Source organism: Delphinus delphis, chromosome 12 (genome assembly GCF_949987515.2).
Source record: "Delphinus delphis chromosome 12, mDelDel1.2, whole genome shotgun sequence".
NCBI classification, from domain to species: Eukaryota; Metazoa; Chordata; class Mammalia; order Artiodactyla; family Delphinidae; genus Delphinus; species Delphinus delphis.
The window spans coordinates 64,185,256-64,211,305 of NC_082694.2; the positions used below are offsets into that span (position 1 = coordinate 64,185,256).

At 45.2% G+C, this 26,050-nt stretch overlaps 1 protein-coding gene and 2 non-coding genes across 8 annotated transcripts in view; 2 read left to right on the forward strand and 1 right to left on the reverse strand.

Moving 5' to 3' along the window:
• Positions 1–26,050, reverse strand: part of LTBP1 (latent transforming growth factor beta binding protein 1) — a 461,631-nt gene that overhangs the window by 406,960 nt on the left and 28,621 nt on the right. For 4 of the 6 annotated variants that reach the window (XM_060026844.1, XM_060026842.1, XM_060026841.1 and 1 more), the window contains exons 1-2: positions 16,045–16,879; positions 14,914–14,984 (exon numbers count right to left, since the gene is read on the reverse strand). In XM_060026844.1, the coding sequence (XP_059882827.1) occupies positions 14,914–14,984; positions 16,045–16,508 (535 nt within the window). In that variant the 5' untranslated portion in view covers positions 16,509–16,879. Of the gene's footprint in view, positions 1–14,913; positions 14,985–16,044; positions 16,880–26,050 lie in introns of those variants that run through there. The other 2 variants (XM_060026843.1, XM_060026845.1) reach the window with 2 other exon arrangements.
• LOC132435677 (U6 spliceosomal RNA) lies at positions 8,822–8,928 on the forward strand. The gene has a single exon (XR_009521620.1). It is a non-coding gene; the product is annotated as a U6 spliceosomal RNA (small nuclear RNA).
• LOC132435701 (U5 spliceosomal RNA) lies at positions 20,768–20,883 on the forward strand. The gene has a single exon (XR_009521643.1). It is a non-coding gene; the product is annotated as a U5 spliceosomal RNA (small nuclear RNA).

The window sequence follows — 26,050 nt, forward strand, 5'->3', positions numbered from 1 at the left end:
AGAACCACTGGGTAGGCCGGCTTCCCGAAGGATACAAAGTAAAACAAAAACAGGGTCCCTGACTTTAATTTATCATCTGTATTATTTCACCTCCAATTACTGAGAAATTTTGGACTAAAAACATAACCTTTTCACTATCACAGTAAGAAAGAAACGGAGCTTTCTCAAAAGAAGAAATCTTCGTCTTTGCCTGCACTCTACTTTTAGGAGAATAAAGCGAATCACTCGTGCATGTGGACGGGGAATTAACGTGGAGATTTAGGTATTTTTGCTTATTTTCAAGCCAACTTCCAGGATGTGCCCCCAGAGACCATAAATGGGATGATCAATGTAAAGGTGTGATACACAAGATCTATGACCCCCAAAACTGACTGAAATACACTAAGCATTCTAATTTTCTTTAATATATATGTATATTTTTTTTAATATTTATTTATTTGGCTGCACCAGGTCTTAGTTGCGTCACGCGCATCTTCATTGCCGCGTGCAGGATCTTTAGTTGCAGCATGTGGGCTCTTAGTTGCGGCATGCGTGCGGGATCCAGTTCCCTGACCAGGGATCAAACCCAGGCCCCCTGCGCTGGGAGTGCGGAGTCTTAACTGCTAGATCACCAGGGAAGTCCCAAGCATTCTAATTTTCAAGAAAAGAAGTATACTAACACATTATAGAAAAAAAATTTTCACCAGCAATTGAAAAGTTTTCACAAAACAGCCAGAAAAACTTTATTAATAATATCACCTTATGTTTATAGGGCTCTCCTGTGACGCATGTTCATGAGCCTCATTTCATCCGATCTTAACTGCAGAGGGTGGTATTAACCTCATTTACAAATCTCCCAGCAGAGGCTACCTTTGCACCTATCTCGGGCTCACCCCACCAACAATAAGTTGGATGGGGCGGAGGCATTGAAGAAAATTTCAGAACAGAATTCAAATGTATTCCAAAAATTTTACACTCTTACTTTAACACATCCTAACTGCTCTCTGTGAATTTTCTACAAGCACAAGATTGGGATTTTTATGTTTAAAGTTTTTTTAAAGGATTTAACGTTTTATTTTTTATTTAGTACCATGTGAAGATCCCCCCTAGTTTGCTTTTCAACACAGCAGTGACCAGAGACTTTTTTTTTTTTTGATCCTCAAACTTCCATCCTAAGTCTTGGCCTCATGGCTCTGGTGAGAGTGTCACCTTCTGCCAGAGCTCAGCAAAGGCACAGAGGTCCAATCAGCATAGGGCTGGGCTGGCGATCTGGGTACAACACAGGAAGTTAGACTGCAACAGTAATTTGTGTATGGCCTTGGGTACTTCACTATTCTATATGCAGCTTTTCTCATCAATAAAAATTAACAATAGGGGGCTTCCCCGGGTGGCGCAGTGGTTGAGGGTCCGCCTGCCAATGCAGGGGGCACGGGTTCGTGCCCCGGTCCAGGAGGATCCCACATGCCGCGGAGCGGCTGGGCCCGTGGGCCATGGCCGCTGAGCCTGCGCGTCCGGAGCCTGTGCTCCATGACAGGAGAAGCCACAGCAGTGAGAGGCCCGCGTACCGCAAAAAAAAAAAAATTAACAATAAAGGTGATTCAACTTTCTATTTAAAACATTATTTTTCAATTAACATTCAGAAATCTGTTGCATGTCTTTACACTAACAATGAAATATCAGAAAGGGAAAGTAATAAAGCAACCCCTTTTAAAATCACATCCAAAAAAAAATACTTAGGAATAAACCTAAGTAGGTGAAAGACTTATACATTAAGAACAATGAAACATTGAATTGGAAGAATTAGTACACTTAAAATGGCCATACTGCACAAAGCAATCTACAGATTTAATGCAATCCCTTATCAAATACCTATGACATTTTTCACAGAACTAGAACAAATAATCTTAAAACTTATATGGAACCATGAAAGACCCAGAATTGCAAAGTAATCCAGAAGAAAAAGAACAAAGCTGGAGGCATAACCCTCCCAGACTTCAGACAATACTACAAAGCTACAGTAATCAAAACAGCATGGTACTGGCACAAAAACTGACGTATGGATCAATGGAACAGAATAGAAAGCCCAGAAATAAAACCACACACGTACAGTCAATTAATCTTTGACAAAAGAGACAAGAATATACAATGGACAAGAATATACAATGAAGAAAAGACAGTCTCTTCAACAAGTGGTGTTGGGAAAACTGGACAGCTGCACAGAAATCAATGAAGTTAGAATACACCCTCACACCATACACAAAAATAAACTCAAAATGGCTTAAAGACTTAAATATAAGACATGACACCATAAAACTCCTAGAAAAGAACATACACAAAACATTCTCTGACATAAATCATAGCAATGTTTTCTTAGGTCAGTCTCCCAAGGCAATAGAAAGAAAGGCAAAAATAAACAAATGGGACCTAATCAAACTTATAAGCTTTTGCACAGCAAAGGAAACCATAAACAAAATGAAAAGACAACCTATGGAATGGGAGAAAATATTTGTAAACAATGTGACCAACAAGGGCTTAATTTCCAAGATGTACAAACAGCTCACACAACTCAACAAAAACAACAACCCAATCAAAAAATAGGCAGAAGACCTAAATAGACATTTCCCCAAAGAAGACATACAGATGGCCAATAGGCACAAGAAAAGATGTTCAACATCACTAATTATTAGAGAAATGCAAATCAAAACTACAATGAGGTATTACCTCACGCCAGTTGGAATGGGCATCATCAGAAAATCTACAAATAACAAATGCTGGACAGGGTGTGGAGAAAACACCTACACTATCGGTGAAAATGTAAATTGGTGCAGCCACTATGGAAAACAGTATGGAGGTTTCTTTAAAAACCAAAACTAGAGTTGCCATATGATCCAGCAATCCCACTCCTGGCCATATATCTAGGGAAAACTATAATTCGAAAAGAAACATGAACCCCAATGTTTATAGCAACACTATTTACAATAGCCAAGACATGGAAGCAACCTAAATGTCCATCAATGGATGAATGGATAAAGAAGATGTGACATATATATACAAGGAATACTACTCAGCCATAAAAAAGAATGAAATAATGCCATTTGCAGCAACATGGATGGACCTAGAGAGTGTCATACTAAGTGAATTAAGTCCACTTACTTACTTCCACTTTATACGTGGAATCTAAAATATGATACAAATGAACTTATTTACAAAACAGAAACAGACTCACAGACATAGAAAAGTAGTGCTGTTAAATACCAAATCCTGTATTGTGTTTATTCATTAATAATAAAATCTACTTGCATTTGTAAGCTGTAAGTCCCCTATTTATGGCTTTCCATAGCCTACAAGACCTGACTGGCGATCCAGCCCTGTCTCCCTTATCACCTATTACTCTAGCCCATACTAACAACCCAACAAAACTCACTTCTGCGTCCCTGTACAGGGCCAGGCCTATTCCCACCCCAGAGTCTTTGTTCTAGCTGTTCTCTTGTCCAAAAAGGCTCTTCCACCAGACCCTTTCATATCACATAGGTCTCATAAACCACTTCCTTACAGTGACCTTTCCTTACTCCATCCCCCTTCCCCCGGCCCCCATCACTCTCTATCCTCTCGCCCTGTTTTATTTTCTTCATAGCAAATAAATCTTAACACCTTCTGTGTGCCAGTACCTAGCACACAGGGACTCAGTGAAAGTACAACAAATGAATTCATTCATCCATTTAATCATTCATTCATTCATTCCTTCCATAAAAGTCTATGTGCTTACTAGGTCCGAGGATAAAAAGATGGTTATGGTATTGATCACTACCCTCACAGACAGAACTCACATCAAGCCGGGAAGCACACACCCACAAGTGCACACACACGAAAGTGATACAATGTGAAAAATGTGTAAAATAGACAGCTAGTGGGAACCCGCTGTATAGCACAGGAAGCTCAGCTTGGTGCTCTGTGGTGACCCAGATGGGTGGGATTTGGGGTGGGGGGGGGTTGGTCCAAGAGGGAGGAGATATATGTATACATATGGCTGATTCACTTCGTGTACAGCACAAACTAACACAACATTGTGAAGCAATTATACACCAATTAAAAAAAAAAAGTTAAGACAGAAGAGGATTTGTATGTCCAATATTCACAAGAATGACCTGAATTAGGTTGGGTGATGAATGGCCCTATCCCCATTCATTTCATTCAGCTTGAAAAAAAATCTTAGGAGTTAATTAATTGATCTGCTTGAAACTTCACAGCTAATGGCAGAGACAGAAGCACTCCCACTCTTGAACCAATGTAGCAAATGATTCATCAAGGTGAGGTGGTACCTCTTAGCCGATTTAAATGGCTTTTACAATGAAACATGCTGAAGATGTTAATTGTTAACTGCCCACTTGATATGGTGTTAAATGTAACACATATGGGTGAAAGGATAGAGATTCTACTCTTATTTTATAGTAACAATAATAAACTGAAGTTCCTGCAAGATTGAAAGGGAGATTGGAATTGCTTGGTAATCCTATAAGAAATACAAACATTTTAAAGTGAACAAAGACAAAGGATCCCTATTATTATATATTCCTTATTTTATGATCCTCTTTTCCTCCAGTGGCTTTTTGCTGGTTACATCTTCTTTCCCCTGTGAAGATTCTCCCTTAATTCATTACCAAAATATACTTCTGAAGGTTCCCCTCCAACCATTTAGTTCTCACCTTTAAATAACTGATGAGTAAATTGACCACATCAACTTCAGTTAAAAACACCTCCCTCCAGGGACTTCCCTGGTGGCACAGTGGTTGAGAATCCACCTGCCAATGCAGGGGACACGGGTTCGAGCCCTGGTACTGGAAGATCTCACATGCCGCGGAACAACTAAGCCTGTGCACCACAACTACCAAGCCTGTGCTCTAGAGCCCGCGAGCCACAACTACTGAGCCCAAGTGCCACAACTACTGAAGCCCACGCGCCTACAGCCCGTGCTCTGCAACAAGAGAAGCCACCGCAACGAGAAGCCCACGCGCCGCAACGAAGAGTAGCCCCTGCTCCCCACAACTGCAGAAAGCCCGCATGCAGCAACAAAGACCCAATGCAGCCAAAAATAAATGAATAAAACAAATTTTTAAAATAAAAACAAACTTTCCTCCGATTTGTCTTCCCATCCACTGACCAAACTCATCCTTCCTCTGGTCCAGCAGAACCAAGAGCATGTATTAAAAAACCAGCCCATCCATCTCCTAATTTACAAAACACGACATTTTGCAAACTGTTTACTTAGGTCCATGCCAACAATATTACTCAAATGTAGTGGAGTGCAAAAACCACAGGGAATAGTGTAGTTGGCCAAGAGAAGTATTTGGGGATCTAAAATTACAGGGAAAATCATACAACATTCATTTTACTTAGTCCCAAATCTCTATCAGATGATGTTTAGCTGAAAGATTCTAAAATTGGCAGTGAGAAAGGAAAAGCTGTCTTAAAGTTTGGGCCATGCCAGGGTAGCCTTCAGAGAAGTAGGAGGAAATGGAATAAGGTGGTGTGTCCTTGAAAAGCTGTCATAATAAGCAGTGTCTGTCAGGCAAGGGATAAGCACACAGAAAAAATAGTAGAAAGAAAACCAAAGGAGAATTATTGCCCAAAGGTGAGAGGAAACAAAAAAGGAAGTAGAATTCTTTAGGTAGCGTTTAGAGGATAGTATTTACAACACAGCAAAATCAGAGATGCTGGTTCAATTCAATTCTACTCGATTCAGTTAGCATTTGTACTATGGCAAGGAACAGAGCCTGGGTACTTAAAATGACACAAAGAAAATCCTGCAGGACTTCTCTGGTGGCACAGTGGTTAAGAATCCGCCTGCCGATGAATGGACCAACACAGGTTGGATCCCTGGTCTGGGAAGATCCCACATCCCGCGGACAAATAAGCCCACGTACCACAACTACTGAAGCCCGAGCACCCTAGAGCCCGTGCTCCGCAACGAAGAGTAGCCTCCGCTCTCCGCAGCTAGAGAAAGCCTGTGTGCAGCAATGAAGACCCAACGCAGCCCAAAATAAATAAATAAATAAATTTATTTTTAAAAAGTGTTTTTAAAAAAAAAGAAAGAAAGAAAATGCCACTCCCCAGGAGCTCCACGTTGATGGGGAGGCAGATGCCCCTCTCCCCTGGTCCAGCCATACCCAGAGCAAAGTAAGAGTGAAAACAGAGTGCTCCCAGAGAGGGGGAGAGAGAGCCATGATTTTCACCAGGGGATCTGAGAAACACCAAGAGGGGTGTGTGAAAAGCTGAGGCGCCCAGGAGGGAGAGGGTCTAAGCAAGTAAACAGGAACCCCTGAGAGCTCACATCTGTCAAATACTGTTGTGCGGGGGGCAGGGGGACAGCTGCTCTCCAAGAACTCTGTGTATTATTACTTCATGCGGTCCCCCAACAAGCCTCTGAATGATAGCACAAACCATCATCACACCTGTCCTGTGAATGGGGTAACTTAGCCTTGCCCCAGCTCTCACAGTCCAAGGTCACATAGTGAGGATGTGTTGACAAAGTGTTAACATCAAGTTAGGTGCCTTGTATTCTAACTCCAAAGACCGAACTTCTAACCATGGACCTATACTGCCTCTAGTTCACGGCACGCAAAACTGAGGCCTAGAAAGGACAGAGAGAAAGAGGAGGAAAGCAAGAAAGGCGGGTCAGGTGGGACAGTAACAGGCAGCATTTCCTTCTTGTAACCACATTGTCTTGGGTCTAAATGACACCGTGCACACAGATTCTTGGTGCCCAAGGGACTGTGCTTACATGAAATGTTCAGTCCTTAATAATAAGCTAGGCCAATTAATAGGTGCACGTGAGATTATACAAATACAGCTCTGATGTATTTTTCCATAAGTACCAAAACAACCACTTTGTGCCACACCAACAAATTATGTACTATTTTCTCTCCCCTAGGAAGATAGGAAACATCATTAGTAAAACATGCAGTTAGAGCAAGATAATCCTGGTGGCACAGCGGTTAAGAATCCACCTGCCAGTGCAAGGGACACGGGTTAGATCCCACATGTCACGGAGCAACTAAGCCTGTGTGCCACAACTACCGAGCCTATGCTCTAGAGTACGCGCACTGCAACGACTGAGCCCGCATGCCACAACTACTGAAGCCCGCGCGCCCAGAGCCCGTAGTCCACCAACAGAAGTCACCACAATGAGAAGCCTGTGCACCGCCATGAAGAGTAGCCCCCGCTCACCACAACTAGAGAAAGCCCGTGTGCAGCAATGAAGACCCAACACAGCCAAAAAAAAAAAAGAGCAAGGTAAGATCATAGTTTCTCCCTTATCTGTAAATTATTGTGCTTAATTATAATATCAGGGTGGTTTTAAAAACATGAGCAGCTGAATGTATTATTTTCTGCATTTTTGTGTATTTAAAATATTTTATAATTAAAAATAAAATATTTAGTGGAAAAAGCGCCCAATGTGTTCCAAAGGGTTTCAACCTTTTTTAAAACCACTTTATTTAACCACCTATGTATCATTAACAATTTTGCAAGTGTCCAACTCTTGTAAAAATGTATGTATTTATCATTCAACTAACAAAAGAAAAACTGGGTGTAATAACCCTGTATGCAGCCATCTTTGTACGTACTATTTAAAACTGACCTAAAGCAATGTGTAGAGGGCTCCTGCCTTGACAAGTTTCTAAATTGCTAAGTGTTAGGCTTGGCCTTCAGATTCCCACACAAAGTGTCATAAATATTGCCCAGGACAGGGTTCCTTCTGGATCACTGTTTCTCAAAAGGTGGGCCACCTCCATCAGCATCACCTGATGTGCTCATTAAATAAAAATCCCAGAGACTCTGATTCAAGAAAGCAGTTTAACAAACTCCTCCAGCGACCAGCTGCACATTCATGTTTAAGAGGCATCATAGAATCTCTTTAAAGCAGAACAAGTGGAAATGCCCAGAGGTATAACCAAAATCACCAGTGGCCAGTTCCTCACATCTTCTGCTCCCTGAAGCAGCCAGAGCTCCTGAATTAGGGAAGAAGCCACATTAGATCCACAGTCACAGACTATGTGGGAGGAGCGCAACTGAGCCTCTGCCCACCCGCCCTGGGGTCATTGCTAGGGAATCCCTGACTGCCTCAGGGGTGGCCCAGCTCTGAGCAGCCCACTTCTCAAGCCCACGTGCAGAGCATCTATGGCCTTCTATCATGAGTTGAATGGTTCCCCCCACAAAGAAAGCTGTGTTGGATTCCCGATCCCTGGTACCTTAGTTTGTGACCTTATTTGGAGACAGGGTCTTTACAGAGGTAACCAAGTTAAAAATGAGGTCATTATGGTGAGCTCTAATCTGATATGACGGGTGTCCTTATAGAAAGGGGAAATTTGGACACAAAGATAGACATGCCTAGAGGGGAAATGAGGTGAAGAAACACAAGGAGAAGACAGCCCTCTGCTAGCCAGGGAGAGAGGCCTGGAACAGATCTTCCCTTACAAGGAACCAACCCTCTCGACACACTGATTTTGGACTTCTAGCCTCCAGAACTCTGAGACAATACATTTCTGTTGTTCTAAGCCACCCAGTTTGCGGTACTTTGTTACAGCCTTGGGAGATCACACAGCGAATAGAGGCAGTGAAAGCCAGTCCAAAGCAGGGCTGCCAGGAGAGTCGAAGACCAAGACCTCAAGAGAGATGCTGCCACACTGGACGGCCAGGAAGCCTAGGGCAGTAGAAAGAACAATAAACCAAGAGCCACAGAGCTGGGGTGGGGTCTGAGCCCTGCCCCCCGTTTAAAAAGGGGGTAATAAATCATGGCTGCCTGGTCTACACTCCCAGGGTGTGAAGGTCAAGAAAATGCTCTCCAGTGCTGGCTTCTGCAGCACATATACTAATATTGGAAAGATACAGAGGAGATTAGCATGGCCCCTGCACAAGGAGGACATGCATATTCACGAAGCATTCCTTTTTTTTTTTTTTTTAAAGTAAAAGAAAGAAAGCGAACGCCCTTCACAGGCTCCAAAGCACTGCACAAATTACCCTCCCCTCATCAGCAGCTTCTCAGCCCCTGCTCTGATCTTGGTCAGTGTTACAAGAGTGGCGACACCGCCCTAGCACTCCTAGTTGCCCTGTTCATTGCTAGGAAGAACTTGGAAGCAAAATCTGCATTTTAGGAAAACTTATTTGAGCTCCCAAACACGTTTGAGTATGTTTGGAATATCCAAGACAACAAATAACAGGCTCAGAAACAGCAGACTCCCGTGGTGGCCAAAGGTCCTCTGAACAAGGCAGGCTTCCTAAGGGCCAAGGGTTCACCGGGCAGAGAAACACTTCACTAAAGCAGGCCGGGCAGGGGCGGGAGGGCGGGGTGTTCAGGTTGGCCCAGGGGCTGCAGGGTTTCACAATGAAGGTTTAAGTATGATCGCAGTCCAGGATTTATGGTTCCTAAATGTTTGTTTTAACCAGTGCTGAGAACACATATTTGACCCAGTGTGAACTTGACCTCTGGGTCCTTCTCCCTTCACCGGGCGGTCTGTGCCGCACGACAAGATTTTCCAGCCGACCCTCCCACCCCTGCTCCCAGCACTGGGGCCGGGGCGGTGCTCCCAGCAGCTGCCACAATAAACCTCACTGTGGATCTATTGGCGAAGCAGCTGTCAATGGCCACAGCGGGCAGACGAAAGCTGTGTGATCACTCCGGGCCCAACTCCCGAGCTCAGCTAGCGCAACGCCAAGCCCAGAGGGACAGGAGACGGCCTGAAAGGCCTCTGTCACCTGCAACTCCAGCCACACCCCACACTCATGGACGATGCCCTCGACTGCGGCAACTCTAAGCACCAAGGGTAGACGTGACTACGTCTCTTCTGTATATAATTAAGGAAAATGTCTAGGGTTGGCTTTTGGGGTTTTTTTCCCCCAAAGCACTGTGGGCTGAATGCCAGTGGAAAAGCAATGGAATATCGATTTTCTGTTTCTTGCTAAGGAGAGAACAAGTCATTTGATGTGCCATGAGTTAAGTGAGTAAAAACAGACCCCGCACTCTCTACAGCTGGCTGCGTTTCTCCTCTATTCACAGACCCTGGCACATGGTAAAAGCTAAACAGATATCCGTTAAAGAAATGAAAGAACCATCCATGCATTTAGGGAGGGCCTGCCATGTGCCAGGCACCCGCTTTGGATTCAGATCTGCCATCTTTCCTGTTCCATCCACCTCATCCTGCCAACCCGGCCTCACCCTCATCTCCCCTTTATTCTTTTGTGTGGTCTGTTCCCAGGTCCAGTCTCCTCTTTAAAGCTGAGCCCACTGGCAATGTCTCTCTCTGGCCTGCGCTTACCCTGAGAGGGGCACAATAAGATTGGAACAACCAAGAGGGGGCAGGTTCAGTTTAGACAGAGGGAACAAAATGCAAAAATGGGGATAGGCCAAAAAAAGTTAACACCCTCCCAATAAATGTGAACCCCTTGGAAAGGGAACAGATGCAGTGCCTTCTCCTTTGCCCAAAATGGACATCGCTATCAGCAGTCATTCCACATTAATAACTAAAATGCCATATCCCGAGCTGTGATTTCAATTCCTAGAGACACACATACAGAGGGTGTCTGGAAAAGAAGCATTAACATGCAACTGGGCATCTCTACGTAGAGACTGGGTGGCTAAAGCCCTCGGGGCTGCCATTGCGGACCCCCACATCCATTCTCTCTGCCCGTGTGGGTCTGCTGCCATTTGTTTCACATCTCTCTGATTGGCAATTTCAGGTTTGCTAAATCTTCAGTCTTCAGAAGCATTTGCCTATGGCCCATTTAAATTAAGTTTCAGTCAACTAAAAACAATCCAGTCTGCCTCGAAGGGGCACCTTGTTTTCCTCACAGGATTAAGCAAACTGAACAACAGAAACACATTCCAACTCTTACGCAGAAATATTTTTTGCATCAACTGGAAAAGTCTCTACAAACTGAAATTCTTCAGCTAAACCCTTTCAATTATCCTCAAAATAGAACTGACAATTACAAGGCATCCTTGCTGTTGATTTAAATTTAATGTGCATATTTAAATGTGCATACACATTGTATGATAACTACTACCTTTTTTAATTTGAAGTATAGTTGTTTTACAATGTTGTGTTAATTATGTATATGATGATTACTATGGTAATAAGGAAATTCATGTTGACATGCCATTGGTTTTTGTATTTGTTAAATGTAATAAACCATATCCAAGTGCAATTGTTCAATCTCAGCATAATAAGGAAGTGAGAGAGGAAAGAGACCACAAAGCAATTGCTTTTGCAGTCTAAATTTCACTAGTATTTACCAAAGTAGTTGTAGTCACAAAAATTGGTGTCAGAATTTTTTCCATTCGATTTATGAATACCTTAGGGGAGTATTTTCCATCTAAACAGCAAGCTTTACACAAAGAGAACTAGAGATACACAGATAATCTAATATTTAGTCTCTTTCAAAGTTCTTTTAAAATAAATCATTCTGGGATACAGAACAACCCAGCCTACTTTATTTCTTTTTTCTCAGTAATCAAAGCCAGGCAGGATGGAAGTGACCGGCGTTTTCATTTATTCCTTTTTTTATTCATCTATATTGAGGTATAATTGACAAATAAAAATTGTATGTATTTAAAGTGTATAACAATGTTTTGATATACGCACACATTGTAAAATAAGCACCACAGTCAAGCTGATAAACGTACCCATCACCACACAGTTAACGTGTGTGTGTGTGTGTGTGTGTGTGTGTGTGTGTGGTGGGAACGCGCTAAGATCTACCCTCTGAAGAAATTTCAAGTATATAACACAGTACTGTTAACTATAGTCACACCGCTGTGTATTAGATCTCCAGAACTTATTCATCCTGAGGGACTGAAACTTTGTACCGCTTGACCAATATCTCCCTATTTCCCCCTCCCCCAGCCCTAAACTACTTTAAAGCTGTAATATAAAAAGGGATCCACATGTACATTCTTTGAAAAGAAGATGACGAGAAACATACATAGGGAAGAAAGAAAACCAAATAATGGATAAATGAGACAGGATTTACTTGGCTTGATTCAATAATAAACTCTAAGACTCCTTCTGGTTTCATCAAGGCTTTCACATCCATCATTCTATTTCACCTTGATACCTGTAACAATCCTAGAAAGTAGTCAAATTTGGGGTTTGTTTTGTTTTGTTTTGTTTTTTTGGCCACGCCGTATGGCATGTGGGATCTTAGTTCCCCAACCAGGGATTAAACCCACACCCCCTGCAGTGGAAACGTGGAGTCTTATCCACTGGACCGCCAGGGAAGTCCCAGTAGTCAAGTTTTTAGCACAGTCATTTCAGGATGGGAAAATATAAGGGTCAGAGAGGTCAAATGAATTCCCCAAGGCCACACAGCTAGTGAACGCTTGAGGGTTTAAACTCAGGTTTCCTGAACCCAAGGCCAGGGGTCTTTCCTGGTGTCACACTGCTTAGCCATGGACACAAGTTTTGCTGCATCAGTGGTAACCTCAGTTGTCCCATGTGAAGGTATAAGGCTCCCTCATCTCCCTGGCTCTGCACAGGGAGACAAACACAAGACCCCCCATTGAAACATAGCCATCTAGCGTATATTACTTTGGATTGAGCACTGACCTAACCCAGCATCATTTTTAAAAACACAACTGTTCTTGAAAGAAGTTGTGATTTAAGCTTCCACCATTTGGGCCTGAATTAATTTGTCAGATTGGGCAGTACTGGAAGGCTAATGTTACACTGATTGCTTAGGTCCCGGTGCTGTCCAAGGGCTACCTTCTAGAAGCTGGAAGGATAACTTAAACCAAAAGCCGGAAGCATTTGTTATTGGTATCGTGAGACTAAGCCAACGGAGCAACTTCCTCTGGAACACTGTATACAGTAACTGTGCAACCCTAACTTTTCTGACGGGTAGCCTTTTGCAGCCTTTCTCTTTCTGGGTCACCAGAGGGCAAACCTGGCTAAACCGAGGCACACTTGTGCCCTTGCCTCCCTCACCTGGAGAAGCAGGAAGCCATGAGGTGATTCCTCAAGATCGGATGTTCTCCTTCTAGAGCATCTTCTTTGGACCTGCAAATCCTCAGACGACCTAAGAATGGGGTACTACTCTCTTTTCAGAGAGGGCACTCAACGGCATCATTTGCCAAGTAAACTTCTTTGAAAGTCTGAACACATTCTCTCTAATGGGCACCAAGGAGCACTCACCATCACCTGTAACAACCTGCTCTGTATCTTTAATCTTTACACAGCAATACCCCACTTTGCACAGCAATGCTGCTGTCACGGATGAGCTGTCTGCACAGAACAGGCAAACAACATCATAGCAGGAGTTACCGAAGGGAGGAGAGGGCATGTCATTGACCCAAGCAATTGTAAATTCAGGAAAATGCTGGTGCGCTATTGTCAAGTGTAATCTAAGAAGATGTGAAGAATTACGACAATCTAAAATGCCTGGGGCTTCCCTGGTGGCACAGTGGTTAAGAATCTGCCTGCCAATGCAGGGGCCACGGGTTCGAGCCGTGGTCCGGGAAGATCCTACATGCCGCAGAGTAACTAAGCCTGTGTGCCACAACTACTGAGCCTGCACTCTAGAGCCCACGAGCCACAACTACTGAGCCCGCATGCCACGACTACTGAAGCCCGCGCACCTAGAGCCTGTGCTCCACAACAAGAGAAGCCCGCGCACCGCAACGAAGAGTAGCCCCCACTCGTCGCAACTAGAGAAAGCATGCGAGCAGCAACAAAGACCCAACACAGCCAAAAATAAATAAATAAAATAAATTTAAAATTAAAAATAAACATGCCTACAACCCTGAGTATTTCTGACCTAGCGGTTTGAGTTCAATATCAAGGAGGCTGATTAGTGAGTTCATGTCTGCCACTACTCCTTGATCACAGCCAAATCATAACCCACCTGGACACTGCTTTTTATAAAACTAAAGCCACTATGCCAAAGTCCTGTTTCTTTCAAGGATTGAAGGCATCTTCCAACAAGCAAGTTCACCAGAATGACTGTAATAGAAATGACCATAATAGAAAAAATTTTTAATTAATTCACCAGCATTTTAAAATCCAAACCGTATACAAGACAAATTGCTAAATTTTACTTATTACACTGAATACCAAAAAGCAGCTAAAATTTTGAACGATTCTAATCCACATGTTTATGGTTCAAACTCTATGCAGAGAACACATAAGAATGCTTAACTACTCCTGAAAGGAAGTAAGAATTCTTTATGTCCAGGTAGCACCAGACAGAATCAACTCGTCAAGAGGACCCTCAAAGAATATTTTACCTTAATCCTTAATTTCACAATGCAGAGGGAAGTATTTCCTGATGTTCTCAAATCTATATGCATCATTAATATATGTTTCAAAACACTCCTAAGCCTGTGTATCAGCTGGAGAAGCAATGCAGGAAAACCCACTTGTCAGTTCTGAAGAACAGTAGAGTGGTTACCTCCTAGGCAACAGGCCACAAGGACGGCAGATTCTGAGTGCTGTTTTCAGAAAGCTTTAACACTACTGATGTTTTGTTCCAGAGCAGGGCGTCCTACTTCCCATTCCCCTCCTACCATCAACTTAAAGAATGTTTTTCGTGTGTCGATATCCATGGTTAAATTAATTGCACTGGTTCTGCCATACGGCACATCCGCCAATGGGAATTTCTTTTCCTAGCCCCTGATTCACGGTGGTAACAGAGTAATTAATACCACGGTTGGGCGCAAGGGAATCTTGGATGCACGGCACGGTTTTGTACAATGAATCGCTGCTGGCCTTGATACCATCATTACCCTGGCCCAGCCCTTCCTGGGTGGTGATGAAGGCTTCAGATAACGGGGTAGACTGCATCACAGACATTGCATAGCCTCTTCAAGTGACCCCTGTGGGATGCCTCGTGTGGACAGACCCACTTCACCTACTGTGCAGGGCTGCTGTGAACCTGGAAACTTACGTTTGGTGCATCTCTGGGAGCCAGGGGCCTTACTCCAGCCATGGCAGCACTGCCCTCCACAGACATTGACCCTGAAACAAACAAAGCAAGACCCCTGAGTCCAGTAGTAGCGACACTGCCTTCCAGAGAACCCAAGCCTCCAGGGTGCTCCTGCAAGCCCAGCCTCCTGCTTCCACATTCCTCTGGCTTCGAAACAGGGACCCAGGATGTCCAACCCAAAGCTGCCCAAGCAGAAGGGTAAGGACAGTGTATCAGGGAAGGATGGAAGAACCAAAACCTGCATAACCTAGAACTATACAGGAGGGGAGAACAAGGTCCAAATAAACGGTTTTCTTAACTCCAAAAGTAAAGTAGAGCCAAAGGTATTTTGTGTATTATCTGCACCCACGTTTTAAATTGAATCTGAGTTTCAGAGAGAGGCGTCCAAACAGGAGTGAAATCACAACGCTTGGAACCACCCCTGAAGAAAACAACAACAACAAATAAGCAAAACAAGTCTTCCCCCACACTCTCAACCTGTGATTAATGAGGAGGAGGGGCAAGGAGGACGTTTATGAACGCCCAGTAACAGAAACTATCCAACCGAAACTCCTGTCAATGCTAAGACACGCCGCCCCAGGAAAACAGACCCCACAGGTGCAGGGAAGCCAAGCTCACAATTAGTAGGATGCTGAAAACTCCAGGTCACAAAACAGGAAGTGGATCTTTACAGGCAGCCCTCCTCCAAACTTTTTTTTTTCCATTAGCTCAAGAAAAAAAATTAAACTGAGCTGCAAAGAGAAGTTTAATTGATGCTGAGGGATTAAGCTGTAGTGACTTCATGTTTACGCCCATCTTGTAGGAGTAGTTTGGTTCGCGCACAGGAGGTTACGCCCCAGGCAGAAATGCCTTTTGTGTTTACCCGCAGCTCAGTAACAATGCGATCGGAGTTTATCCTCAAAGTTCCCCGGCTTCCCCGCACTCCGCTCTTCCCGCCGCGCTGCAAGCGAGGCAGGCAGAGGCGGGCGGGGAGGAGACAACCCACCGACGGCGCACTACGCCCACGGCCGCCGCTGGGCTCCCAGGAGCCGCGTCTCCCCGGGTACCCGCGCGGGCGGCGCGCGCGAGGAAGGAGGGAGGGTGTGGGCTTACCCCTGCAGCTGCTGCTTCTGGTGAACCTGCAGCCTCGAGCCCCCGCCGCTCTGGGTCTCCTGCGGCACTTTGGAGCGCACCGCTTGCCTGCCTTGTTTGGCGAACGGCGCGGCCGCCGGGTGACCGCCAGGCTTGGGGTGGAGCTGCCCGCCGGAGCCCCCGGGACGCGCCGGCTCCGGCGGTGGCGGTGGCCGGAGCCCCTGCAGGGCCGCGCCGCCGGGCGGGCTGGTGCGCCGAGTCCGCTCCGAGGGGGCCCCGGCGCCCGCCGAGCTACGGCTGTACCTGGCGTTGAGCGCGACGTTGAAGGTCCGCGGGCGCTGGGGCCCGCCCAGGGGCAAGGCGCCCGCCGCCAGGCCGGGGCCCGGGCGCACCACGTACGTGATCCTCCGCACCCGGCAGTGCACCGAGGACGCGAGCAACCCTGCCCAGAGCAGGAGCCCCCACCTGAGCCAGGCCCCCGCCATCGCGGGCCCCAGCCGGCGCCCCCGGCCCCGGCCCCCGCCCCCGGCCGCGCCGCTCGCCCGGTGCGGCCGCCCACGCGCACTCAGGCTCCCCCGAGAACAACCGGGAGCCCGGGAAAGGCGGGGAGGAGGAAAACTCGGTTGCAGGAGAGGAAGTTCTGCGGGCTGCTGAACGGCCCCAGACCCCAGCCGAAAGCGGCGGGGAGGAGGGGGCGGGGTGGGGGTGGGGAACGCGGGGCCCGGGAGGGGAGGGGCGAGGGGCGCGGGCCGCGCAAGGTGAGGGTCCGCTCGCCCCGCCGCCGGCGCAGGGGCTGCCGCGCCCGGGACCCGGCGAGAGTGGGCGAGGGCGGGTGTGAGCGCGCGGGACGCTCAGCGGCAGCCCGGGCTGCAAAGTCTTTAAAAAGTTTCTCTCGCCGTGGAACCGAGTGTCAGATCTGAACAGCCAATCTCCGGCAGACGTGACGTCAGGCAGTAAATCCTAATTGGGGAAAGCGTGAGATGAGCCGGAGAACACGCCGCCACCCTCCACATCCACATCGATTGTTCCTATGGGTCGGCAAGGCAGAGGTCCCCGCTCCTCGATCCCGTCTCCCGGGAAAGGACAAAGGACTCGGCAAAGTCACTGAACGGTCCTTTCCTTCTAGAAGCCCCACAGGACTCATTTGATACTGTCTGGAAGGCATTTCCAGTCATTTTCTTATCCGTGTTTGCTCGGATACTTGCTGTGGGTATTGGATTAAAATACTAGATCGGGCCCCAGAAAGGACTGCTCGGGGTGCGCGGAGTGTCCATCGAAAGTGTTTAGATGGTTCCCTTTGGGATTGTAAACTCCGCGTGACTGTTTTTGAGTGTGCAGCTTCTGGTACCCTACTCCTCTCTTGGCATGTACCAGGGTGGGCAGCAGGGGGCGCCCGCGTAGACTGGGAAAACCGCAACAGGAATCGACCCCGCAGGCAGCCCTGCTCCTGGTGAAAAGGCCTCTATGACAGGAATACAGGGTTTAGGATCCATGATAACGCCAAGCCATTATTAGTCTCTTTTTAAAGTCAGATCAGTTCCCTGGACCCCTATCCGAAAGGAAAGGATCACTCACCGGAGATGACACAAAATCACATTAAGGGAGATGCAGAATGTCCCAGGGGACAGAGTCCCTGGGGTCAGGGTGCTTTTGGGTGGAAACCATGAAATAGTAACATATTTACTTCTAGCATTTGAATTTAAAACGGTGTCTCCAGCAGCATTCACGCTTTTATTACATGAATGCAATAGAAAACCCCGCATTGGCTAGTGGACAGTTGGTAGCAGGTGACAATGGTTTAAAAAGAATTAATAGAAACGATTTATAGTTGAAGAAACTTAATCCCTTAATCTATTTTTTCTGTACATTGGAGAAAGACCTCCAATATTTGATTTGGCAGGAGAGGGTCTCAGTCCATCTGTCTGACCACCAGTTTCATGTGAGAACACACTCTGAGAGCCAGGCACAGAATAAACAGCATTTGACCAGAGGGAGAGACCTCAGTTCAGTCCTAACACTGCCGCTAAGTAGCTGAAAGACCACAGGCAGTTCACCTCTCCTCTCTGAACCTTGACTTCCTCCTCTATAATCCAACAGAGAAGTTGGATTAAAAATTCCTTCCAGCCCTAAGAGTCTGTGGCTCTAAGAACATCCCTGTGGACAAGATGAGAGGTCACTCAAGGTCAGTCTCTGAGCCAGGCCAAAGGGAACCAGCTGAGAAGACTGAGGAAGGAGGGTGGGTGAAGAAAATGCCTCCCAGGCTGGGATTCTGTAGAAAGGACAGCGCACAAGCTAATAAATATTCACCAAGTGCTGCTCTGAGGCAAGCAGAGAGGCTGACCCTTTGCAGAAACAAAGTATCACAGGCACAACCTTTTTGTTCTGGAGAATCTTCCTATCTGGTTAGAGAGAAAAAATGTAAATAAACAAAAGCTTTTTAAAAAGATAAATAAAGCAACAGTTTGATATAATAACCGAACTCTCCCAAGGCGGTATCTGATTTGTGAGAGGGCAACGTCACTGGACAACCCACAATTCTTTGTCATCTCATGGAAAATTCACAACATGTAGGGAAAACATTTCCTACCCGCAGCTCAAATCAGTCTACAGAGATTTTCTCTCTCAGGTAGGGATTATGAGCAACAGTTGAAGTGGATGGGGCCAGGGGGTGTCTAGAAGCAATAACTCCATGCTGAAGAGCCTAGGCTGGAAAGAAGACGTGTCAGACAGGTGAAAGCTCAGGAAATAGTGATGGACAGCATCACCAAAGGACCAGACTGCAGTCTGTGGTGGTGGGTGAGCTCTTCTTGTTAGGCACTGCAGGACTCAGATGGACGGCATACATCAAAGCCTGTTTTGGTCAATGAGAGGCAGCTGCCTGCAGAGGGCAGAGCCTGGACAGGGATCCAGAGGGCTGGGCTGGAGCAGTGTGGCTGCTTCACTTCCCACGGGAACCTGAGCAAGTCATTTCACCTGAGAGCCTGTTTCCAGAGGGCCTGGAGATCAACCCAAGGTCCTCACATTTGGGGACAGCAGTGAGCTCAACCACGCTCTATGACTGCAGAAAAAAAATGTTTCAAAAGATACAACGCAATCTTTCTTTCTCTTGACCCACAGCAAAGCAGAGGTGGGTATCTCACCCCAGTCTTCAATCTGATTACGACCTGCCTTATGACAGATTTGGATACGTTACAATCAGATAATCTCTGAAACGTAACCACGGGAAGAATCTCTAGCGTAAATGTTAATCTCATCCGTGAATGATCATATACATTTGTATGCATGTGTGTTTATATACAACCATGAATGTGGTAATATACACATAAGCAAGCAGCCCCTCTAGTTGAGAAACTCCAGCAAAGTCATAGTTTTTCCACATCAGTCTCTTGCTGTCTACATAACTAGTAAGATAATCCTTGGAAAATGTGTTGTGCAACCTATGTACTATCATATGAGATGGTCACTCATCTAAAACACTGAACTCGCTATTAATCTGAAAATGAAAGCTGAGTTTCTTTCAGGCATGGGGACCAGTCTTTGCCAAGTTTAGACCCTGTTTAATGCCAAGACCCCTAGTTTTCAAGGTCCGTTTATATGGGCAGTACACAACTTCCTGGTTCAAGACACAAGTCTTTAAAGATCTCATAAAACTTCTTGGACTTCAGATGGTTTTTACAAAACAATACTCAGATGAGCTAAGTGTAAATGAATCAGAAAAAAGGATTACATTTCCCATAAAAACTCATGGGTTTGAGGATTAGGGGAAGAAAGGAAGGCTGGCAAATGCCAAACTTTTTAAAGCACTTTGAAACCATTAGTCAAATTCTAAATGCAGCCAGTTTCCCTCATCCTTACATTTTATGAGTTTTGTAACTGAAAATCTTTTCCCACATTTAAGATCAGCTACAAATCAACTTTTGTGGCTGCCTACGATCAGAATCCCTTCCGCCCATCTTTTCTTCCAGCCGAGGATTTCATGGAGCCCCTCTTAGTTCTAATTGCATCAAGAAATTCTTAGAAAGAGAGGGGAGAAGAGACAGAGAGAAATAGGAATTCAGTGAGTTGTAGACAAAAGGAAGAGAAAGGAGAGTAAAAGCAAGAGAGAGAGGGAGATTGAGGAATGGAAAAGAAAGGGACGGGAAAACAGGAGAGAAAGTGTGAAGACAGAGAGGGGATGCAGTGGAAGGAGGGACAAAAAGAGGTGGGTGGAGGGAAGCTAGGAAGACGATGGATTGGAGAAGTGCAAAATGAAGGAGAAATCAATGAATGAGAAGAGGAGCAAACAGGTAGGAGGAGGGGAAAAGGAAACATAGGGAGAGGAGAATTATACCCGGCATCCACGGGCTAATCTTCTCAGGCTGCTCACCAGGACCCTGGCAGCCATTTCTGAACCTCGGTGGGTTCTGACCTGAACATCAGCTTGTCCAGGTTTGGGCTAGAATTAAACCTGTGACCTTGGAAGGTGCTAGCATGGTGGCTGGCTGGCTGCCCTACACCACATGCGAAGCGGGAGGCACAGGACGTCCCGTGTTCTCTCACACAAGCTGGTGGCCAAAGACCGCAGCTTCAGCTCGAGATGCCTGCAAGTAGGTACATTTACTCTTGTGGTCCTCTCCCTTGTTCTTTCAACCATTTCATCAAAAGAGCAGAGATGAAAGAGATTAGAAATGTGTGAGTTCCTCCACGTTTAACTCAGCTTCCATGAAAAATCCCACGGAGCTTTACCAATGAAGAAGTAAAGCTCATACTCTGGTTTCTCTTCAGATCGTATAAATCTTTCGCCTTTTACTAAAGATTTCCGTGGAGAGGAACAATTCTGAGTTTTTACCCAATTTTTTGAGGTCTTGCGTTTGCAAGGCCAATTAAAAAAAAGAAAAAAAAAAGAAGTAAAGCTGAGACTCAACCCATGGAGGTATCAGTGTTTCTGCCAAGATGTGTCAGCAAGATGGCGACAGAGCTGACGTGCAGAGAAAGATGAGGTGCCCCTGGAACTGAGCAACAAGTGGAACCAAGGTTTACACCAGGGCTTTCCTTCCCTTTAAAGCTTCAGGTCTGAAATCTAAGCATCCTTAGTTGTCACTCAACAAATGTGTGTTGACCCTAGGGCCCCCAGCTAGCCTACGTAAACCCAAACAGCAAAATCAAAACAAACTTCCATTTCAGGTGGAGAAGTTTAAATAATGCCTGGCTGGATTGCAATCCAAAGTTGCCCCGGGCCAGCGAGTGCCTTTGTGCTGACCCTGAGTGCCTGGCCATGGCAATACAGACCCTGTCCACGTGGAGTCTAATGAGGTAAACAGACCTGGAACAAGTAATTACATGTGTGGTGAGTATTGAAAAAAGGACTGTGGGAAATGAAACCCATAAAAGGAAAAGTGTCAGGGTTATGGACTAGCTTTCTACAAATTTTGAAGAGCCCATCCACAAAAGGAAATTCACCAAAAGTAAAGTTTTATGTACACTAAATTTCCCTTTCTGATTATTTTGGTCCTTTCTTACTTACCTTGAGTATAATCAAGGATAAGTATCACACAGTGGCAGCTGCCAAAGACAATGAAATGCCTCTCTGTCTTCAGGGAACCAAAATCTGTTCATTAATTTACTTTCATTGAGGCTTTTCATACCCATTTAGTCAAATTTTTGAATATTAAACATGAAACTACATAATAATTAAGTAGCTATCGATACAATTTTATTTATACTTTTCATTCACTTCCTCTAAACTTCACTGGGTCATTGGCTGGTCAACATTCAAGAGGGCACAAAGGAAATGTGTTCTTTGTCTCAAAGAGTTTGCATCTTGGAAAATACTTGGATGTACACTGAACTGAGATGCCCTTCAACTCTATGAAACACATGACTTTTGATCACAAAACAGCCCCCAATGAAATGCAGTTCACTTTGGTGTCTCAGTTATGAACACTCTGATCTTCCATTCAGTCAATGGACATTTACCTAGTTTCCCTGCTTAAATTTAAGTTCAAAGATGCCCAGACACCTGCAAGGTTGGTTGAGTGCCTGGTAGGCAAGCAGAGTAACGCTCTCTTCCCTCAAATGCAGGTACTGACAAGTCATGATCCAATTTTAAGAGGAACCTTCTGCTTTGTGTCAGCCCCTATGCTTCCCGGGTTGTTGAGTTGATGGAATTGCTTCTTTGTGTAAATTTCAGGACATTAGTCATTGTTATTTCTCTTGTCTACATTAGAATTTTCACCCAATGGCACAAGTATGTCATGCTGCCTGAGTTTAACGCTTGATTCTAATTATTTTTTTCCAAAAATATTCTCTCTGCCTCCCATAAAATTGATTAAAATATCATACAGTGAATAAAGCAGCCTAGAAAAAAGAAGAAAATGAGGGAAGTTACTGTACCACCTCTACATATCAATTCCTAGACAGCCTGTCTGGTCTTCTAAGACCCAAGGCCCTTCAAAGATTGCTTCCTTCTCACTCTTTTTACCTCATCTTGGGCTACTCTCCCAAATGAACCTCTGTTTCAACTACACTTATCTACCCATTTTTCTTCTTTCTCTTTGAAAGAAAAAAAAACAAAAAAGGCTGGCCAGCCACTAATCTGCAAAAAAAGGACACCCATATTCCTGCCTCTAGTCTCACCTTACATCATTCTCCTGACATACCATCATCTCTTCAACTAAGTCCTACTCCTCCTTCAAAATAGAATTCAAGATCCTTTACTTCCATGAAGCTCTTTGGACCACCCTAAACCTCAGTTTACTCTCTCTTCCTAACTCTTATAGCATTTCTCATCCATCTCTGGCATTAAGCACAGAATACATGCTTGGTAGTAGACACAGAATACTTTTTGCAGCTGAAGACTTTTTTTCTTCTTGGTCTTACTAAGATAAACCAGAACTAAGGCAAGTCATGGTTAATAATAGTTGAGGTTTGGTTACAATGACAACGGATGACAAAGTGACTTGTCTTTAGCTCTTTGAAGGCAGGATTCTGCTGAACAATGGGGTTTGCCCAAATTTCCCCCCAAACCTAAATTAAGTTGAATCAAGCAGTGGCTCTCTGTAGGAAAAAAAAAAAAAAGTTTTCTCCCTCTGAACTGACAGTTTGAAAAGTTCTGTAGAAAGAATTTTGTCGTATTTCTGTCTGAAAACTGCTACATTCCCAGTAATACCATTAAAGTAGTGAAGGCTTTTATAGCGTCTCTTTTTTGTTGCCCTCTCAACTTACCCTGTTATGGGAGGCCAGGACATATTCTGAGAATGGATCTAGTAAAAATCCACATAATATGGACGAACGGAGCAATATACAGAAGTAACTCACACCACCAGAGAAACACTAGCTCCACCAGGAGAGGCCTGGCTTTCTAAACAGTGAGGGGAGATCAGTAAAACCAGCCCCGTCTCTTGATTCCTCCAGGTTTCCTGGTTTTAAAGCCCAAGCTACTGCTGAGAGGGATCAGGTTACATTTGCCAGCTGCTCCAGAACTTTCCACTTAACCCTTTTCAATCCACAACCTGGATGTTACATTTCCATTTCACTTCGAAGAGCATCTTCCATCTTTATATTTCCCCTCATGTTTTCTTCCCAACATACAAGTACCCGGCCAACCCTCAATGCCACCCCACCCCCATGAAGCTACCTGACTTCCCGGCCTCCACCTCATCACTAGAGGCCTATGTTGAGGGCAGACACCTGGTGTATCATGTTCCCAGTGCCTACCACAGTTTGCAAATCATAGTAAATGTTTGTTGTAAGTAAACGCATGGTGTTTGTTGAGTGAATGACTATCCTTTTGGACACCTAACTGCTATGAGCAGTCCACGACAAGAAACCTCCAAATATCTTTCCTTCTTTTTTTTTTCTTTTTTGGCTGTGTTGAGTCTTCACTGCTGTGCACGGGCTTTCTCTAGGTGTGACGAGCGGGGGCTACTCTTTGTTGCGGTGCGCGGGCTTCTCATTGGGTGGCTCCTCTTATTGTGGAGCATAGGCTCTAGGCGCATGGGCTTCAGCGGTTACAGCACGGAGGCTCAGTAGTTGCGGCACGTGGGCCCTAGAGAGCTCAGGCTTCAGTAGTTGAGGCACATGGGCTCAGTAGTTGTGGTGCACGGGCTCCAGAGCACATAGGCTCAGTGGTTGTGGCTTTCAGGCTCTAGAGCGCAGGCTCAGTAGTTGTGGCGCACGGGCCTAATTGCTCCACTGCATGTGGGAATCTTCCCAGACCAGGGCTGGAACCCGTGTCCCCTGCATTGGCAGGCAGATTCTTAACCACTGTGCCACCAGGGAAGTCTCTATCTTTTCTTCATCATAAGCAAAAAACGTTGCCCAAGATCCTTAAGTTGTCAGGGGTCTGGAGACTGATTCATTCATTCATTCACGGATTCATTTATTCATTCACTAGCCATTTTTGAGAGCCAATTGTTTTCTTTTTTTTTTTTTGTTACCACGCCACACAGCTTGCAGTATCTTAGTTCCCTGACCAGGGATGGAACCTGCGCCCTCGGCAGTGAAAGTACAGAGTCCTAACCACTGGACCACCAGGGAATTCCCCCAATTGTTTTCTAATTAACTAAGAATGGAGAATGGGTTTTAGAAATTTTTGCTTAGTGATCTAATAGGCCTGAATAGATGCAAGGATTCTCTCTGAAAGCTGGGGAAGTTTTCTTTAAAAGGCATGGGATAAAGAGATGGATAAATGGAATCTCTTCCCACAGTCCTCTTGTAGCTAATTGCTAGAAAAATCATCGGCGGAAAATCTATAAGCACGTAGAACAGCATCTGTAGGATGTAAGGACATGATGCTGGATATTTGCTTGCCGGGAAGGAGTAGAATATATGGTTAAGAGCACAAACTTTGGTGTCAAACAACCTGGGCTCAGTTCTTAGCTCTGCTCCTGAGTTTGCGAGTAAACTTGTGTGCCTCGGCCTATGTTCTGGATGAATCTGGGAAGAAGCTGACTGGGCATTAAGGAGCTAAGTTCTTGAATCCCCCTCGAACAATCACTTTTATGAGGGAATGTTTTTGGGTTACTCAGTTCTGCCCTGGGAACCGCTTAGATAATCTCAGCCTTAGATCTGTCAAGCCTGCTTTTTTTTTTTTTTTTGATCACTGTATGGTTCAGCACACAGAATAATTTCTTAGTGATCATGAAGTGCTTCCTGATAGCCAGCTCAGCCTCTACACACTTACTGCCCTAACTCTTCCAGTAGCCATTTCTGGGGAAATGGAGCTTCCTCCAGGGGTTTTAGAGTCAAAGACACCAAAAACTGATGAGTCTTCTGTGAGATTAAGCACAGAGATGGGAGAGGAGACCTTGATTTTACAAAGGGAGATGGTGGGAGGAAGGGAAGGGAAGAGAATCGTTCACGTTCATTTGCTGAGCACTCATAAAGACCCATAAATGGCACAGGGGTTTCTACACCTGCCATCACTGAAGGGGGCCACGCGATGGACATTTACCTTTGCAACCAAAAAATGGCATTCCATGATTTAATAAACCATGCACCTCTTGAAGCTTACCTGTGAAATGGGAATAATACCTAACACAAGGTTTAGCAAGCTTTTCTGAAAAGAGACAGACAGTAGGTATTTTCAACTTTGCACGCCACACTGTCTCTGTTACAACTACTCAGTTTTGCCATTGTAGCATGAAAGTTGCCTAGACAATACAGAAATGAATGGGCAGATTTGGTCCGCAGGCCATAGCTTGCCATCATCTGGTCTAATCCCCTGGGCTAATATGTAGGGTGTTAAGAGGATTAAATAAACTAATCCAAGCAACATATTCTTGTACAGCATGCAGCAGATCAGCACTCAATAACTATTTGCTATTATCATTGCTCTGATTTTAGACTCTCCCATGTGTGTGCACTACCGTTGCTCACCCTAGTGAATGAGGTAGTCCTCAGGTCTCCCTGGGAGATATTCCTAGCCCTCCCCATCTTGGGCATATGGAGGGTGTCACAGATTGGGTTCTCTGGGAAGGACCCTGAGATGGAGTTTAGTGTATAGGATGTTTATTTTAGGACTGTCCTTGGGAGTAATCCTGTAGAA